This window comes from Catharus ustulatus, chromosome Z (assembly GCF_009819885.2).
Source record: "Catharus ustulatus isolate bCatUst1 chromosome Z, bCatUst1.pri.v2, whole genome shotgun sequence".
Classification (NCBI taxonomy): Eukaryota; Metazoa; Chordata; class Aves; order Passeriformes; family Turdidae; genus Catharus; species Catharus ustulatus.
Genome location: NC_046262.2, coordinates 44,316,421 through 44,334,876, shown reverse-complemented (window position 1 = coordinate 44,334,876; position 18,456 = coordinate 44,316,421). Strand labels below are relative to the sequence as shown.

The 18,456-nt window shown below is 37.2% G+C and overlaps 1 protein-coding gene across 2 annotated transcripts in view; it reads left to right on the top strand.

The window, feature by feature from the left end:
* Positions 1-16,459, top strand: part of SPTLC1 (serine palmitoyltransferase long chain base subunit 1) — a 37,210-nt gene extending 20,751 nt beyond the window's left edge. Inside the window, exons 6-15 of one of the 2 annotated variants that reach the window (XM_033085847.1) lie at positions 205-337; positions 1,983-2,112; positions 3,900-3,989; positions 4,671-4,778; positions 7,251-7,346; positions 7,623-7,719; positions 9,263-9,317; positions 10,862-10,979; positions 12,177-12,250; positions 12,751-16,459. In XM_033085847.1, the coding sequence (XP_032941738.1) occupies positions 205-337; positions 1,983-2,112; positions 3,900-3,989; positions 4,671-4,778; positions 7,251-7,346; positions 7,623-7,719; positions 9,263-9,317; positions 10,862-10,979; positions 12,177-12,250; positions 12,751-12,844 (995 nt within the window). In that variant the 3' untranslated portion in view covers positions 12,845-16,459. The other variant, XM_033085848.1, reaches the window with a different exon arrangement.
* The last annotated feature ends 1,997 nt before the right edge of the window (positions 16,460-18,456 follow it).

The following is an 18,456-nucleotide window of genomic DNA, read 5'->3' as shown; positions in this document are numbered from 1 at the left end:
TGTGATTCATAGCAGGTTACCTGTCAGTTTAAATAAAGCTAGATTGGTTGCAACTGGGTTTTGGGAAGTTACTTGTTTTAATACTCTTCCTATAAATAAATGTTCTGTTTGCTTCAATTAGGTGATTTCTATAAGTAATGATAGACTTTTCGAGATAAAAACAAGCTGGCTATCTAATCTATTTTTTACTGTGCTGTCAAATAGATGTGCACTTAGAATTAGAAGAACGGCTAGCAAAATTCATGAGGACAGAGGAAGCTATTATATACTCATACGGATTTGCAACAATTGCCAGTGCTATCCCTGCATATTCAAAGAGAGGGGACATTGTGTTTGTGTAAGTATTGTTTTCCAGTTTTTTTCTTTTTTTTAAATGATTGTTAAACATATTGTTGAACATTTAAAAATATTGATGAGGTATTTGATCAAGTATTATGTAGCACAAAGTTCAAATATTTTGTCTTTGCCAAATATTACAAATCAGTTACAGCTTTCATTGTGAAAGCTCAGATGTGGGCACTCAACTGCAAAAAAGGCAAATAACTTGCATATTCTAATATATAATTCTAATAAATAATTTTCTTCATAAATGATACAGTTATACTTGCTTTTCTTCTGTCCACTGCTGGCTTTTCACCTTTCTTCCAGGAGAGTTGTTCCTCTCATGCTTATTTGCAATTAATTGAATTAGTTGGATAAGTATTGGTACGTATTAAAACAACAGAAGAATAGAACAGAATCAAATAAATGATTTGGCTAAAAATAGCCAACCATGATTTGTCTAAGGAAGGTGCAAGAACTGGGAGGAACACTGTAACAATATTCAATTTACTCTGCCAAAGAAGAGGTTTTGGATTTAGTAAGAGTTAATGGAGTTTTCTGATTCTGATTTTTTCAGTACCTTAGATCTTTAATATCCTCAGTGTTTCTATGACATGCAAATGGTTAACTTTTGAAAGTAAAAAGTTTCATGAAAAAATGAAGAAATATCTGTTTCAAATATAATACGTACTAATTTCTATTGATGCATTTGATTTTTAGACAGGGATTTTCCCCTGGGAGTAGGGAGAGTGGCGATGTGAGGCTCATCTGCCTGCTGTGGTTAAATTACAGCCATGGTACTTTTGTATTTGTCTGCCAAAATCTCTCTTTGGTGTTCTCTTTTCTAAGTGTAAGACTTGCAGCCTACTTGACCTCTACAGAAGTTCTTTCATAATTTAATCATATTTTTTGATTCTTTGATTATCGTCTGGATCAACATTTTTGACACAAATGACCACGATTGTTCACACACTGCTCAAGGATGCCAGTGTAGCCTGGATTTAGTAATCTCATACTGTTTCACCTTCTCATCAACAAAAGATCTCACTGTCTTTGAAAGCAGCTTGGTTAAAATTACTGCATTTAGCATATGTGGGTTTGGTTTAGTTGCCACTTTTACAAGATTAGTTGATCTAAGCAGCTGTGAAATTGCATGCCCCATCGTAGTCAGAAATTTGCTGTTCCAGCACTTAAAAATGGGGGATAGTTCTTTGGACATGGCGATACTATTTCTCAAAGGATATTAAAATGGAAGTTTTGAGTATTTGGAGGACTACAGTAAATGTTACAGGCACATCTTTGTGCTTTTTCAGACTCAAAGCAAATGAAGTGAGATGTTTCTGGGATGGTTACTGTGGTATCCTGGCTGGTTCATGGAATGCTGTACTCAAACTGCTGTCACATAGAAATAAAAGGAGTGCAGATTTAAAAAAAAACCAAACCTGCTGGCTTGCTTTTAGTTTCTGTAATACATATAAAATTGAGAAGCTTTGAAATGAGTTTTCAAAATGTAAATAAAATATGTAGTGCTTTAAAACATCTGGTTTTGTCTACACCTAAGCAAAAATATCTGCTCAAAGAAAGACAGGTCTTGATAGCCAGCTTTCTTTGAATACTTGCATCGTGTTTGACAAACTTAGAAGGGTTTGGTATATTTACAGAGATGAAGCTGCCTGCTTTGCTATTCAGAAGGGATTACAAGCATCTCGTAGTAACATCAAGTTATTTAAGCATAATGATATGGCTGACCTTGAACGACTGTTGAAAGAACAAGAGACTGAAGATCAAAAGGTACCATTCCTTTGAAGAAATATTTGTACTCCTTTGTGCCACCTCCCCCACATTTTTTTATTGAGTCAAGTAATTGAATGGATACAGTGCTTAAAGGCAGTTATTTGGTTTTCATAACTCTCTATTGAGCAGTTAATGTTGCTTATTTAATTAAGATAATTTTTTTAAAAAGTATTTATTTATTTGCATTTGTCATCTTAAACTTTAGTACTGAGCTTACAGGCATTAGTAGCAAGAGAACGTCTTTACAGGCAAATTACTGATGTAAGATAATATTTTTCTTTAAAAACTATTACAGAGGTTTTTTTTATCTCAGAAATTTGTGTAACTATTTACCTAATGCATCATGCAAGTTAACTATCACTTTGAATGTCACACTATAAAATCAGCACTAAAATGTCTAGTCCTTTATAGAATCAATATGACCAATCTTTTTCTCAGTCATCCCCTATCATGCATTCAACGTTAAGATGTTCTCTTGAAAAATTTGAGTCTGTGTGATGGCTTGCTTCTCATTCTGACAGTAATGGAAAAGGATGTCCAAAAGCAGTTTACTAAGATCAGGATCAGAAAGTACAGATGACTTGATTAAATGAGTTTTAAAAGAATTAACTGAGTAGCTATGATGATTGTATGGTTTGTTCACAGAATTCTGTCAAGTTACAGGCAATTGAAAGAACTGATTTTGTGATAAGTAGAAAAAGCATAGATAAACTGTGAGTCATCAGTGTAAATCAGTGACAGATCTGATTAATAGCAGATTGATAGATAACATACTAGTTAATGTACTTTCATGGAAAATACATTTTGTCAGACAATCTTTTACATGAGTTTTTAGATGTGGTTTTCAGACTAATTTGTGTAACACATTTGATTTGTTAGAGCAGGGTGCTTTGAATTAGCTACATGGTTTAAGTTTCTTACTGTAATTAGCTGAATGTGAACATAAAATTGGTGGGCAAGAGCTTAATACAGACCATGTGTGTATAGCTAAGACATACTGACTAGAAAAGGGTAGGTCATATCACTAGAGTTGTTAGAGCCTACAGTGACTGGTTTGGTACCTGCCACATAGAAAAGTTAAATAGATGCTTCTGAATTTTTTACAAGAACTGAACAATGAAATAGGTGAATAAATATCCTTGTTCAGAAAATATCAATAAAGTTCAAAGTAAAAAGCAGAGGAATGTAATTTTAAAACAGCAAAACTAAAATGATACCAATTGAAATTTAGCAGAAACAAGTGAAAGATATTTTGATGGTCTGTATTGTATTCAGAAATCAGACAAGGACTTTGTAACATCAGTGTCATGAATACTTTTTCATTGTGTTTTACAAAGGCACTACTTGTAAGAAGTTTGTGCTGCATTGTGAATCCTGGTGCTCAAAACACTTGTTGAAAAGTCTTCTAAATGCTTACACTAATGATGAGTATAATAGAGACCAAGATTTGTAGTATTTGTTCTGTAGTTATATTGGCTGTATTTTATTCATAAAGTTTGAATGGATTTGTTATGATTTGTTGCAAAACAAGGCCTCTTAAATCATGTGTAAAAGTCAAAAGCTTTGAAATTATTGCAAAATAAATAAAATAAAAGACGAAAGTAGTTCAGTGAGGCATTTTGACTTTTGTTACAGATGAAAAATACTTAGTTTAGACTTAAGTAACAGTTTATTTGAAAAAGAGGCCATTCCCTTCAGAAAAGTCTTTCCTATCCAAAAAATATTTAGAACTTTACTTGTTTAGTAACGATTAATATAAACTAAAACCATATCTTTCTCTGAAGAATCCTCGCAAGGCCCGTGTAACTCGAAGGTTTATTGTAGTGGAAGGATTGTATATGAACACAGGAGACATTTGCCCTCTTCCAGAGTTGGTAAGTGGTTTTAGTTTGCCTTTTGAACTGCATATGAGAGCATGTGACTAATGAAATAATAATGTAATTAAATCTGCGTAGAAAAACTCTGCTTGCAGTTCTTTTGTTTACCTTCCTACTTTCTCACATGTTCATGAAATGGTGATTCAAACCTTAACCTTTTTTTGAAACTTCTGGTTATGATTCTGAAGCTATTGAGTCTTAGAAGTAATGTCTGACTGTGATTTTAATTTTTGTCCTGTAAAATATACTGTGTTTTCAGCTACGCTGTATGATACTAGATAGTAAAAATAATAATATCTAAAAAAAAAAGTTTCTTCAAAACCTTCATAGAAATGTTAGAAATAGTGACTCCAAGGAAAATATTTGCTATTCAGCATAGAATGCAGGCTCTATTCTTGTAGATGATGGAAGAACTGGTGTGAAAATGCATTATCTTGAAAGTACTTGAGAATCTATTAAAAAACTAAGGTTATTTTATATATGAACATTTATAAAATTTTCTTAGTACTACATGGTGGAATAATTTTGAAGGCTTTTAAAAGACCTTAATGACAGAACTCTAGAACTGACTTTCATGCAGTAGTCAGAATGCTGTCCTTGTCTTTCTTTAACTTATCTCCCCCATGCATTTTGTCCCCAAATTCTGACTTGTATTTAATAAAATTTTCTTTGTTTTAGATAAAATTGAAATATAAATACAAAGTTAGAATATTTTTGGAGGAGAGCCTTTCCTTTGGAGTCCTTGGAGAACACGGAAGAGGAATTACTGAACACTTTGGAATAAATGTATGTATTTGTACAGAAGCAAGTTGTACAATTGTTTCCTAATACAGTAAATTCACGAATACAAGCCGCACTGAGTATAAGCCGCATCTCTGGGTGTTGGCAAATATTTCGGTTTTTGTCCATAAATAAGCCGCACCCGAATATAAGCCGCTCTGTTGTTCGCAGCGAGGACCCGCGTGCAATTAGTAACAGAACCGCGGGAGGGCGGGGTTTACTGGCTGAGCTAAGGCTGTGCAGGCTCGGCCCGCTAGGGGCTGCTGACGGGACCAGGTGGCCCAGCCTGGTGCTGCCGCTCGGGGCCGGCCGCCGCTGCCACTGGGCTCGGGGCCACCCGCCGCTGCCACTGGGCTCGGTCACCCCGGGTCAGCGCTGCCCCGCGGTGGCAGGCAGGGATGGAGCTTCCCCCGCTCCTACGGCAGCGGCGGCGGGCGGGGACAGAGCTTTCCCGCGCCCGTGGCGCCGGGTGCGGACAAAGCACCCCGCCTCCTCCCCGAACCGTGGCAATGGCAGCGCGCACTTCCCCCCCCCCCCTGGGCCGCGGCAATGGCTGTGTGGGGCCCCTGTCGGCTCCCCGGGCCGCGGCAATGGCGGCGTTCCCCACCCCCGCCGTCGGCTCCCCGGGCCGCAGCAATGGCGGCGCGCCCCCCCCCCCCCCAGTCCTCCCCGGGCCGTGGCAATGGCGGCGTGCCCCCCCGCCTCCTCCTGGAGCCGCGGCAATGGCGGCGCCCCCCCCCATCCTCCCCGGGCCGCGGCAATGGCGGCGCCCCCCCCCGTCCTCCCCGGGCTGCGGCAATGGTGGCGCAGGGCCCCCGTCGGCTCCCCGAGCCGCGGCAATGGCGGGGCGCCCCCCCCCCCCCCCCGTCCTCCCCGGGCTGCGGCAGAAGAGGAAAGAGAGCTCTCCCGCCTCTCTCCCCGCCCCCCGTGCTGCCTGCAGGGAGCCAGGGCAACACGGTAACACTGTAACAATCACGCAATGCCGGCTTTTACTGGCAGGTGCTTGGCTCGGTGCCCTGGCTGGCACGTCTGGGGTTGTAAATGTCAGAAAATTATTCACATATTAGCCGCCCCCGACTATTAGCCGCACTTCCGGGTTTCCACCAAAATTTTTGTCAAATTGCTGCGGCTTGTATTCGTGAAATTACGGTACCAGTGCAATTAGCAGATAGTTTTGTAGCGTAGAGTAGACATTTAAATATCGGTGGTTTAAAACATATATGTATTTTTAAATGTAGCATTTTCTTAGCAGTCCTAGAGCTTTCAGGTCTTGGCAGTCTTTCATGTGCTTTCTTGAAATAGTTTTACTTACCTTTAGTGATGAAGATAACAAAAGAGTTTTTATAATGCATAATTCTATTAGGTTTTTTGACACTCAATGAGATAATGAATACTATTTTTTCCAGCCACATACACTTAAACGTGTCACTGTGACACAGAAATATTGAAGGTCTTGGGGTAAATCAGAAAAATCTTGGTGCTTTATAGCCATCCTATTTTGCTCTATTGCCTTTAACTCCAATGGGGAAAAATAAGATAAAACTTCTGATGGTTCTTTCAAAGGTTTTATTGTAGTACTTTAGCAGTAGATTAAGCCAAACTGTTTTTCAAAGGGTCTATTTTTCATGGTGTTTATGCAGCTTTGGAAACGAAAATGGTATCCTTGCTGCTGCTTACTACCACAATCCCCTGGGCTGAGGGGAGGGAAGAAATGTTTTTTGTTTGCCAGTGTTCCAGTGTGGAGCATCTCTCGCTGCATTCTGGCAGTGTCTGAATTCAGCTTGGAAGTGAAATAATGAATTAAGAGAATTCATTCTGTCTTCTCCTTTGTCTTGTTGTGTTCACTTAATACGAAACATGGAAAAGAGAATATTAATTTAGAAAAGGAAACAGTGTTACTATGATACATGCCAACTGCTATCTGATTAGCTGACTTCTATGTTAAATTCCTTTCCAATTAATTGACTTCTATATTAATTCATTTTACAGACAAGATCTTTTGGAACCTGGCAAAAGAAAATGTTTGCAACTAACAAGTGAAATAAGACAATTATGTCTCTAACATTCAAACTATTTTAATTAGGTTTATGCTTCATTTTAATAATGTTCTACTTCTTACTGACTACAGTGGGGCTACTTACACTCTTAAAGGACCCTGCCACACTGAGTGCATTGTGAAATTGTCACCAGCATCTAAATAATTTGTTTTATCTATTTGTGTTCTTCACATTGCAATGCCTGGAAGAGCAAGATCATATGAAATTTATTTACAGATCCATAAATCTCAATTTCTCAAAGGTACTTTCTGTATTGCTTAAAATTATTATTTCAGTTGTACTTCATTTTATTATGTCATAGTTTGGTGGATCTTCTGTAGTGTTCATAGTAATAGTAAACAAGATGTATCTTTAATAGATTAACTTATAGTCTTGATACAATCAAAAGCATCTTTTAATATTTTGTTAATTTAACTGACAGATTGATGATATAGATCTTATTAGTGCAAACATGGAAAATTCACTGGCTTCTATTGGTGGATTTTGCTGTGGAAGATCTTTTATTATTGACCATCAGGTAAGACAGATCTCTTTATAAATAGTCTGGTACTATTAGTTACTTATATGTGAGAGTTAATTATTAATATCAATTTGCAAGTGATATATATGATTATTCAGTATTTGATTCTACACAGTCTGGTTCCTATGAAATATTGTAGATGGATTGGACACCTACTTTAAAATCCTTGCATGTACCTGTAGGTGTGGAGGAGAGGTTTTTAATATGTACATTAATTCACTTTTAAAATATTGTCTACATTACTATAATTAATTTTTTCCTTTTCTCCCATAGAGATTGTCTGGTCAAGGCTATTGCTTTTCTGCCTCCTTACCACCTTTGTTAGCTGCTGCTGCTATTGAGGCTTTGAATATTATGGAAGATAATCCAGGTACTTAATTCAGGAAAATGCTATGCTTCTTTCTTTCTTGACCCCCAAACTAATAACTTGTACTTCTCCCCACTGAGATTCCTCACCTTTTACCTCTGTCCTCTTATTTTTTTGCAAATTAATTTTTCATGCATGTTTATTTTCTTTATGGTATTTCCCACTCTGCTTTTCTTTTTCAGTGTTTCCATCCCTTTCTGTCTTCCAGCAGAAAATAAGCAATTTATTTGAGGCTAAAAGAAATACAGATGTTTTTTAAAAAAACAAATAAGAAATTTTTATTCTACTGCTTTTGATCAATGATATGCTTCTTCCTTAAAAACATGCCTTCTGCACAAATGAAGGAGGAGAAAGTTAAATAGAAGCAAATGGTAATATATTTCCTCAGGACAGAGCAGCCCTCTCCTTTCCACTTGCACTATATAATTAGGGTTTTTTCCTTCTCTAGTTAAGCATTCAGGCAAGAATCTCAGAAATGATCAGGGTGCAAACTGCCTGCGATTTGCAGGACCAGATACAAGACATGTATATAAAGTTGGCAGACAGAAGTTTATGCCCTAGGAGCCAACTAGAAAAGCCCTTAAAGATTGTCTACTATTTGCAGGGACACCTAGACCAGGAGCTCCATCCAATCTGGCCTTAAAAAAATCTTTTTGCTGACCAGGAATTGAGCCCAGACCACAGCAGTGCCAAATCCCAGCCACCAGAACACCTGGAAAAGAAAGATTTTTTTTTTTTTAGGAAGTGGAGGGACTGAGAGGCACATGAGGAGAAATTTGGCCAAATTGTGAAATTGTGTCAATTTGATTTGGATTTAACCTTCATTTACATCAACAGATTGACGAGGACATCTGCAGAAACGCAGTATTTAATTTGTGGCAAATAAATAAAAATTATTTATTTATTTAAATATGTTAAATATTTTAAAATTATTGGGTAGCCCACACTCAGTTGTCTGAAGTGAAATAGAATCAAGAAAAAAAATTAAGAGTAAATTACAGCACTGCTAGTTGTCGTGGAGGGTTGGCCTTCACCTGGGAAAAGAGCCATGGTTTGCAAATCCAAGAGTCAGTTTTCTCTTTAAGAATCTGCAGTGAACTGGGGAAAGGATCAACGAGCAGAGTCTGCATGGCAATAGATATTTATGGATATTTATAAATTGGACCTGCCGTTTTAGTCCCATTACAAAGTGTTTATGTCATCCCTTCCATATGGTCGTGAACAGCAGCAGCTCCATATGCAGCTGGAGCAATGAGATAAAGGGAGGTAGTGCATTTGTCAGGACTTAAAAGCTTGTCATTTCCTGGCAGAAATAGGAACTGAGAACATTAAGAAGAGTTGTAAAGAGACTTCTTAGTTCAATGGATACCTTAGTTTGATTCCAAATGCTGTACTTAAAATCTTAGAGAAATGTAAAGTAGAAACAGGAAATCTAAGCCTTTTCTTTTTCTGTTTTCTGTTTTTTGTGGGGTTTTTTTGTTTGTTTGTTTTATTGTTTTGTGGGTTTTTGGTATTGTTTTGTTTTGTTGCTGTTTTTTGTGTGTAGATATTTTTCAGACTCTTCGGGCTAAATGTGAACGGATTCACAAAGCTTTACAAGGGTAAGTGTGGGGTTTGGGGCTTTTTGTCTTTTATTTGGCTATGCCTTTATAATGCCAACTTTAAAGAAACTCTTCTTGCCCAAATCTGTTCCTGGTTTTACAGATGCTTAGACTGGACTATGTATACTCAATTATGTATGTATTAAAGGAGGAAAATTTGTCTTTCCCAATTGTCTCTGTTTTGCTGCTATAAAGAGTCCAAGTTTTTTAAGTCCTATACAGGTTTTGAAATGAGATTATACCATAAGACTGTTGAGGAAGTCTGCGGCCTCTTACACATCAAAATCTTTAGGAGACAGTGATAAGCATTTTTAAATCAACATTTTGAAATCAAGCATCAAGAAAGTGTTAATAAGCATTTGAAAATTGTCTCAATAAAAGCATTTGGGATGAAGCTTAGCAGCTATTTCAGACTCATGCAATGCACCCACCATTCAATCACCTTGAATACAATATTGTTCCTTGAATGTTAAAATAATAATAATAAAGTACCCGTTGTTCTAGAGGCACAGAGCAAGTTGCTAGAATTTATCTGAAAAATAGGGTTTAAAATTTCCTAACACTATGCTGTTTTAAAAAATGACTATACCGACTAACTGCTTTTTTTTTAATCTGTCAGGTTTTGATACTAAAAAGATAGAGAAATTGCTTGATATTCAACAGCCATTTAATGTGCAGTAATTGTGCAATTGTATTTTACTGTTCTTCCGCAACAATTTTATGTTCTGTGTTCCAGATTTAAAAGTACTGATAAAAATCTTTAATGCATGATTGATTATGCTTGTTTATTTAGAATGATACTACCATCAAATGAGCCTGATCTTCTGAAAATATGTGTTAGGCAAGCGTATTAAAGTCCAGAAATCAAAATTACACCTGATAATTGGTTTGTGTGACCTGTTAATTTTGGGGAGCTGAGGTCTTACTTGGATGTTGAATACAGATTTTTGGATGGCAATAACTCAGTCCTAAATGTGCGTGATGTGTCAGGACAGTGACAATCAAATGTCAGTCCTTCTATCAAATTCTAGAAATTCAGTTGATAACTGTTTTTATGTACAGATGAAGCAACAATTATAGTCATAAAACGATTTTTAGAGGAGCTTCTGACTAAGTAACAGATCCTAAATCTTGCAAAACCCCACAGCAAAACTTTTGTTCTTTCTTATCCTTTAGGTGATAAAAAGGTGACTTGACCTAACTAGATGGGTTTTTATTGCCAACTTACAGGCCTAACACAGACATTTCTCTTGCATCTTCATAAGGATTCTTTAAGAATTTCTGAATTATTAATTATTTTTGCAAAAGGATGAGTAACTATTGTTATACAAACTTACTGAGATTCCTTAGGAAAGACATTTGCTTGATAACTTTGTCATCTTTATGTAATGCAAGCTGAAATGTGCATATGTTTTTTCTGCATTGCTATCAGTGAAGTGAAATACCCATCTTTTCTCACTCACCACCAAGGAGAAACACTTGTCTAGAATTTCAACTCATGTCTTCAAATAGGATGTACATCAAAGGCTTTTTGTTTGTTTTAGGATTTCTGGTTTAAAAGTAGTGGGAGAATCTTTTTCTCCAGCATTACACTTACAGTTGGAGGAGAGCTGTGGATCTCGGGAAAATGACGTGAAGTTACTCAAAAGAGTTGTGGATTATGTAAGTGTCCCTATAGTAATTAAAATATATCATTGCTTTTGAATGTTAATAATTAAGGGAGGCTTGTTGGGTAACTTGTTGAAATATCTTTGAGGAATGCAAGAACGCAAAAATATTAGTTTCTTTGCTTATTATGTGGCTCTATTAAAGACCATCTTCTAACCATTTCTTGCTGCCTTAGGTCTGTAGCTCTGGGTTAAAAAATATATGTTAGACTATTTACTTTAGGACGTAGTTCCTCTTATATGCAGATATGAGCATCAAAATAGATAAAACTGTTGCTTAGACAGCTTTCATAATGTTAATAAGAAGAGTGATTTGGAGGTGTGTTTTAACCATTTAAGGTCAACCTTTGCTTCTTTGAGTCTGCGAATTTGCTTTTTTTATGTCCCATATTCTATATGTAGTATTTTGCCCTTCCTCAATACACATTGGTTCTTTTTGTCTCATATGAAGAGGTGAGGGTTGATAGAAAGCTTTATGTGTTAGGTGGCAGGTAAACAAGACTACACAACAAAAAGAAATCTGAGTTAATTTCCTTGAAAATATGCTTAAATATGTTTTAATTGCCTGGTAAATATGGTGTGTTTGGCTGATTACATCGAGGTGAAAACTAAAGACACTGCACCCTAAACTCTTCTATGTGTTAAAGCTGTATTGAAATTAGAGATGATTTTGCACTACCTTTGCAACCTCCATTTGGGAAACAACTTACCTTTGTCTTGACAGCAGATTAAAAGTTACAGTAATTTCATGACTATAAGGTGCACCAGATTATAAGGTGCACTTCCAGGTGTCAGCAGAATCTTTGCCTATACATAAGGCGCACCGGACTATAAGGCACACTTTTTTTTTTTGCAGCGAGGATCCACCGCCGGCTCCTCTCGCGTGGTTGCTGGCAAAGACCTCGCCTCAACCCGGCAGCCGCGGCGCCGCGCAGCCGGCAGTTGGCAGCTGTGGCCCTGCCAGCTCCCCCCACAGCTTGCGGCTCACGCTACTGGGTTGGCAAATTGCTGAACTTTGTCCATATATAAGGCGCGCCGGACTATAAGGCACACTTCTGGGTTTGGGCCAAAATTTTAGTCAAAAGGGTGCGCCTTATAGTAGTGAAATTACTGTAGTTATATCTATTTGGTGATCAAAAGGATATGCCATCAGAAATTCCCAAGTTGACTAATGTATTTTCTTTCTTTGTAGTGCATGAATAGTGGTATAGCGTTAACACAGGCTCGCTATCTGGAGAAAGAAGAAAAATGTCTTCCTCCACCCAGGTTAGCAGAAAGCTAACTGTTACTTGATTGTTTTGTTTTTTTTTTTTTTTTCGCTATGGCTCCCCATCTCTTATTCATGCCATGATGGGCTTACGTGTTATGTTCAGTAGACTGGATTGAATAGTTGGTTCTTAGAAAAATGGAAGCAGCTCCATTTTTGAGGTATATTTTCAGTGACTTTTACAAGTTGTTAGTACCATGAAAAAACTGTATGAAAACTACCTGTATCTTGGGGTACAGCATGTAGCCTGTTAACAGGCACAATTCCATGATCTGCACCTCTATAGGTAAAAAAGATAACAGATTTCTGCAGTGTGTATGGTGGGGTGGCAGAGCAGGGGCAAAAAGTATCTTGACCACATCTGTTTAGTCATATGTCTTGTTTCTGGTTGAATTTGAACTAATAGTAATCTTAATGTGTTGAAATTAGCGTGAAACAATTCTAAAGCTGAAGGCTAGGAATAAAATTTACTGTGTATGTTCTGGTTTTCTTTTTCTAGTATTCGAGTAGTGGTAACAGTGGAACAAACAGAACAAGAACTGGACAAAGCTGCATCACTTCTTAAGGAAGCTGCACAGTCTGTGTTGAATTAAACTGTTGTTTTTGGATTCCTCTTTCCCCACATTATCACGAGAAGTGTTTTACACTGTATAGTGACTTCCAGATTCTTCTACTGATGGCCTTGAAACCTGACTAACAAAATTGTTCTAGGGTGGTACAAATGCAGCGAGGGGAAGAATGCTGAATTTTGGAGTTGGTGAATGACACAGTGTTGTTCCAATTCGAACTCTACCACTTACTATCATTACTTAAAATGGGATATCACTATCACATTCATGACTCTTTCATAAGTTAGTATACAAAGTTTTATTTCCTCAAACCCCTAAACGTTCTCAAAAACGTGTAGTTTTACCCCAAACCAAGTCAGATGTGTTGCTTTCTCTCCATTTTCTCAGAATGTGAGAACTTCAGATAAATTTCAAGGAATTATCCCTCCTCACTTCTCAAATGAAAATGCACTGTTCCTAATACTGCCAAAAGAATAACACATTAAGATATAATTTTGTGCTATATTATGTCATGTATTTTTGAATGTTAGGAGGGAGGACCTTCAATTATTTTTGTTTATATATCTTTCTCTAACTATTTTTAGCAGCCAGGTTTTAAGAAAGCCTGACCAGACAGTAAATTCATATTAAATACTATTTGCTTTTTGCATTCCATATGTAATTGTATGCATGTTTGATATTATGGGTGAGGTTTTTCATATTATTAGCTTTAAAATGTCTTTATTTCAACCTCTGAATTGTGAGACAGATGTAATTCCAGTGTTGTATGTTCAGATAAGGGAACTTTGTACCAGTCTTGAAGAGGAGTAATAGGCAACATGAAAAAATGAATCAAGGTTTTGAAACAGCAGCTAAATACTAGCTTAGTCAAACTACTTTTAGGTGCAAAAATGATGTGTCCTTAGTTTTATCTGTAAACATCTATACCTTAGAAGGGAGGACTCACAGATAGCTACTAAGAGTGTAGATGGTACAAATACTACTGAAACACAACTCAGTCTGTGCACATAAAATTCCCAAGTAACTTGAAAGTCATATTTGGAGGTTGTGCTGTCAGGATTTTAAGTAAGCACAGATGGGTATTACATAGATGGACACTTTACTTCAATCAGGAAACTGTAAGGAAGTATGTACCTTTTTATTAAACAAAAAGTACAGCTTTTTATTTCACTATTTTGCTTTAAAAAACCTGTCTAAAAATTTTGCATTGTGCCTAATATGTGTTGTTTTGTACTTATGAGCCTTTTTGGTTACTACTACAAGGATTACAGGACTATTTTTGAGAAACATCATTGTTAAATATAAAGTTAATCATGTTTGATTCAGATTTTACTTACACAATTGGATTTTGTAGCATGATTGACCATATTTTCTTAAATATTCTACATTAGGTGAACATAGTGTATGTTATCTCCAGTTCATAGAGACTACTTCTATGCTGGCTTTCAAAACTTTTCATTTGTGTACAGTCAGATAAAACATCTGTTTTGTGGCACTTCTTGATTGTTGCTTGATGTTTGAAGTGGTCAAATCATTATCTGCGCAATGTAGTAAAGCCTTCATCCCAGTGTGAAAGAGTATCCCTGTTTCACTGTCATTTATGTTTTCTCTGTTAAATGTGAGTAAAAGCCAGTGAGAAACCAACAATTTAAAAGAGAAAAAAATGTGCAGAATTAAACTGGACTCCCATTTTATGGACTGGAACTGAAATGCAGAATAGTCATATTGAAGACCCTCAGGGACTGCAAGAAATGGAAATTAAATGTTATCACTCTACCTTGAGCTTTTGAGCCATTTTTGGCTGGATAATTGAAACCTGCAAATTCGAGTGAAGTCAAGCCTTTGATGTATAAACTTGGAACAAATGAGGTTCTTTGATTCCAGTGCAGCATATTAAATGGTTTTGGAGTTAAGATAAACCTGGAAAGGTAAGCAAATAACCATTGGCATTGAAATTCTAGGTTGCAGAATCTGTATTTAATTCTCTCATTTTATTTTAGGTTTTCTGTAAATGGGGTGTGCTTAGAGAACTGGCAATAATTTTTAGATACATGGATTTGTGTTGCTATTTTTGTTCTTGGTTTGTTGGGTATTTTTGCTTTTAAATGAAGTGATGACAACTAAGGTAGCAAGAAGTGGAGTGAAATTTCTAGCAATTTCAAAGCTGTGACTAAATGGTTCTGATGAAATAAAAGTTCAAAATATTGCTAGTAGATGCCATAATCTGATTCATTTTACAAGCACATACCCACCATTAAAACATTGGTAAAACTGCCTTTGTCCTTTTTATTGTTTACCAATATATAGGAAAGAAGCATTTAGATCACAGTAAAGTGAATACCTTGATTGATTGCAGTTGAAGAGCTCTTGCAATGTATTTTTTACTGACAGGTTTTATGCATGGTCTCTGTGAGAAATTAAGACACTTATGAGATGTAACTGGTGGAGAGGGATATCCCTGGTCAGTTTAAGCATGTCTGGCTCCTCTTCATTTTTGATAAATGTCTCTGTCATGGCAAGCAGAAGAAGAAATGGGTGGCTCTGGGGAAAAATATTGGTTGGGGTTAGGGAGACAGCAGGTGATTCTGATTAAAATTCTGACATTTGAAAAATCAGAAACCTGTTAAGGTGCTTAACTGCCCAGTGCTCTTGTCTGATAAATATATGAACAAATCCATGTTAGTTGCTTTATAGCTATAAAGTTATAGTTTGGATGAATTGGTATTTTCCCATCCTTCATATGTGGGCATTAGACTGGAGTTCAGTGTAAAGCTGTTAGGTAGGGTACTGTGAGATGATCCCAAACTTCAAAGTATCTTTTGAAAATAATTTTTTTTTCCAATGAATTTATTTCAAGTATTTCACTTTGCTACATACTTGGAACAGAGTTTCAGCTAAGTGGATAATAAATCCAGTATTTTAAATAATGATAAAAAATGAATGTTTTTAATTTTCCTAATTGACTATTAATTTCTGGTAGTTGAGAAGGAGGACATTTTAATTGTAAAAAGTTGACCATTTATTAAAATTGTCTTGATGAAACCAATTTTTTATAATATATGAGGATTGGGATGGACTAGAAAGAATTTATACTTTGAAAATATTCTATCTTGATGAAACATGTCTACATTATGTATATTCCTGTTTTAAACAGAGATTTATTTTCCTTGAATATTTAAAAATAGTTGTTTTCTATTTGTGTAGTTTCATGGTTTTTATAGGAAAAACTATAGATACCTTTTCTCTTTATTATAGTAATCATTATTTTTGGATAGGAGGTGAAATGCATAAGGAGGGTATTAAGAAAGAAAGAGATGTATGGTTGAATAACTTTGATTTTATTTTCTTGCACTTTTGAAATATGAACTGAGTGAATGCATAGAATGGTGTACTGTCTCCTTTCTGTCACTCCATCTGGACTTCATTATTTTAAACAGGATTGTGGAGTGTTGGCATTCACTGATCTATGAAGTTGCTACCACAAAAGTGTCTTGCATCTTAAGGTGACTAGAGAAGTGCACATTTAAATGTACAGAGCTGTAAATGCTGCTCAAATAGGGGAAATATTTACAACTAACACAAAGCATTTGTACATTAAACAATTTCAATGTGATAATAAAAGGAAATGTCTGGATAACATTTCTTCCTGTGTTTTTATATTCTTTGACAGTTTTCATGATAATAAGGTAATGAACTTACTCTATCTTGCTGTTGTAGATTTTCCAGATTTTGGTTTCCTGTCTGTTGTGTAGTAGGTAATTACAAAATATGCATAGTAGAAGTCACAGAAGCTTCTAAATCTGCTGAAGAGTACTGTCAAAGAATAACAGTTTCTACATGTCCAATTTATAACAGTCAGGTAGCACACATGTGCTGAAAACTACTATTGGAAGCTAGACACTGGGCCAGAGTTTTGTTCTGACTCAGAATAGAATTTCTCATGTATTGACAAACTTGAGTGTGGATGACCCAGCTTTGAGACACCTTTACAGAATAAAATACTGCAATTTTGCCTCTCATATTTTATGGATAAGATTTTTCTATCTTCCTCTGCTATTAGAGGTGTTACCACTTGCTCAGTATGTTGTTTGAATTTTCCAGCAGAGGATTCAGAGCTGGCAGAAACCAGTAAGTATTGGAGTCAAAGGAACAGTTTAAGTAGAACTGGAAAGATGTAATCCATTGTTTAACTTACATTTTATGTCGGCCAAAAATAAGTGATTGTCTCACTCTAATCATCATTTGTCAGACTGTGCTCCTATTCTGGTACTCACAGTTCAAGAAGGACAAGGACAGATTGGAGAGGGTCCAAAGGAGGACGATGAAGATGACCAAGGGGCTGGAGAACATGCCCTGCAAAGAAAGAAAAACTGAAGGACAATTTTCCAGTTCTTGCATATTGTCTACTAAGATGGCAGAAGCTCTCTTCACAATAAGCCATATGAAGAATAGAAGGGGCAATGGAATCATAAAATGGGTTGGGTTGAAAGGGACCTTGAAGATTATTTAGCACCAACTGCCACGAGCAGGGGTACCCTCCACTGGACCAGGATGCTCCGCCCCCATCCATCCTGGCTGTGAACAGTGCCAGGCATCCACAGATTACATGGGCAGTATAATAGAATAAAATCATTAAGGACCTTTGAGATCAAGTACATCCTTTGACCAAACACCATGCCAACTAGACCGTGGCATTAAGAGCCCTGTCCAGTCATTTCTTGAATGCCTCCAGGGATGCTGGCTCCACCACTTTCCTGAGCAGTCTGTTCCAATGTTTGGCAACCCTTTCTGTGAAGAAATTCTTGCTGATACCTAACCTGAACCTCCCCGGCACAGCTCTTCACCAACTTAGCAAGCTAATGAGCAAAGATGCTCTTCTTTTTTGACAGATGGACCCTACAACCCTCAGTGGACCTAGTTTCTCAAGGTGAGTCATGTGGAACCCTATAGGTACAAGTTGCATGGGGAAAGGTTTAATCTTGAAATAACTTTTTTACAGTGATAAGAATGGAAAATAAGCTCGTCATGGATTATGGGAGATTTTCAAGATGTGAGTGAATAAGGTGCTGGATAATTTCATCTAGGTTCCCTTTCTCACAAGAATCAGATCAGATCAGATGATCTTTTGAGTCTTCTTCCAGCTTGGCCTGTTCTGGGATTCTGTAGTTCTGTGACTGTCACTCTAAACAGGGAGTGGAAATAACTTTTCACACAATCTACGGTAATTTCACAACCATAAGGTGCACTGGACTATAAGGTGCACCCCCAGGAGTTGGCAAAATTCGCAACTTTGTAGATCATATAAGGTGCACCGGACTATAAGGCGCGCTTTTTTTTTGCTGCGAGGATCTGTGCTGCACGCAACAAAATAATGAATTAGCAACAGAAACCCGCGATCATGGAGTTTACTGGCAGGTGCAAAATTTAGAAACATTTTTCACAGATCGGTGTAGGCTTTCAAACGCAGCCCCAGGCGCCCTCCCCGTGCAGTGGACCCTGGCACTCCCGCCCACCCCCAGTGCCGGCAGGTGCGGCTTGGCGCAGCCGTGGGGCTGCCACACCATTGTGGCTCCGTGCTGCTGCAATGCTGTTCCCCCTCGCGGCTCTGCGGAGCCGCCGTGCCGTTCCCTCACTTG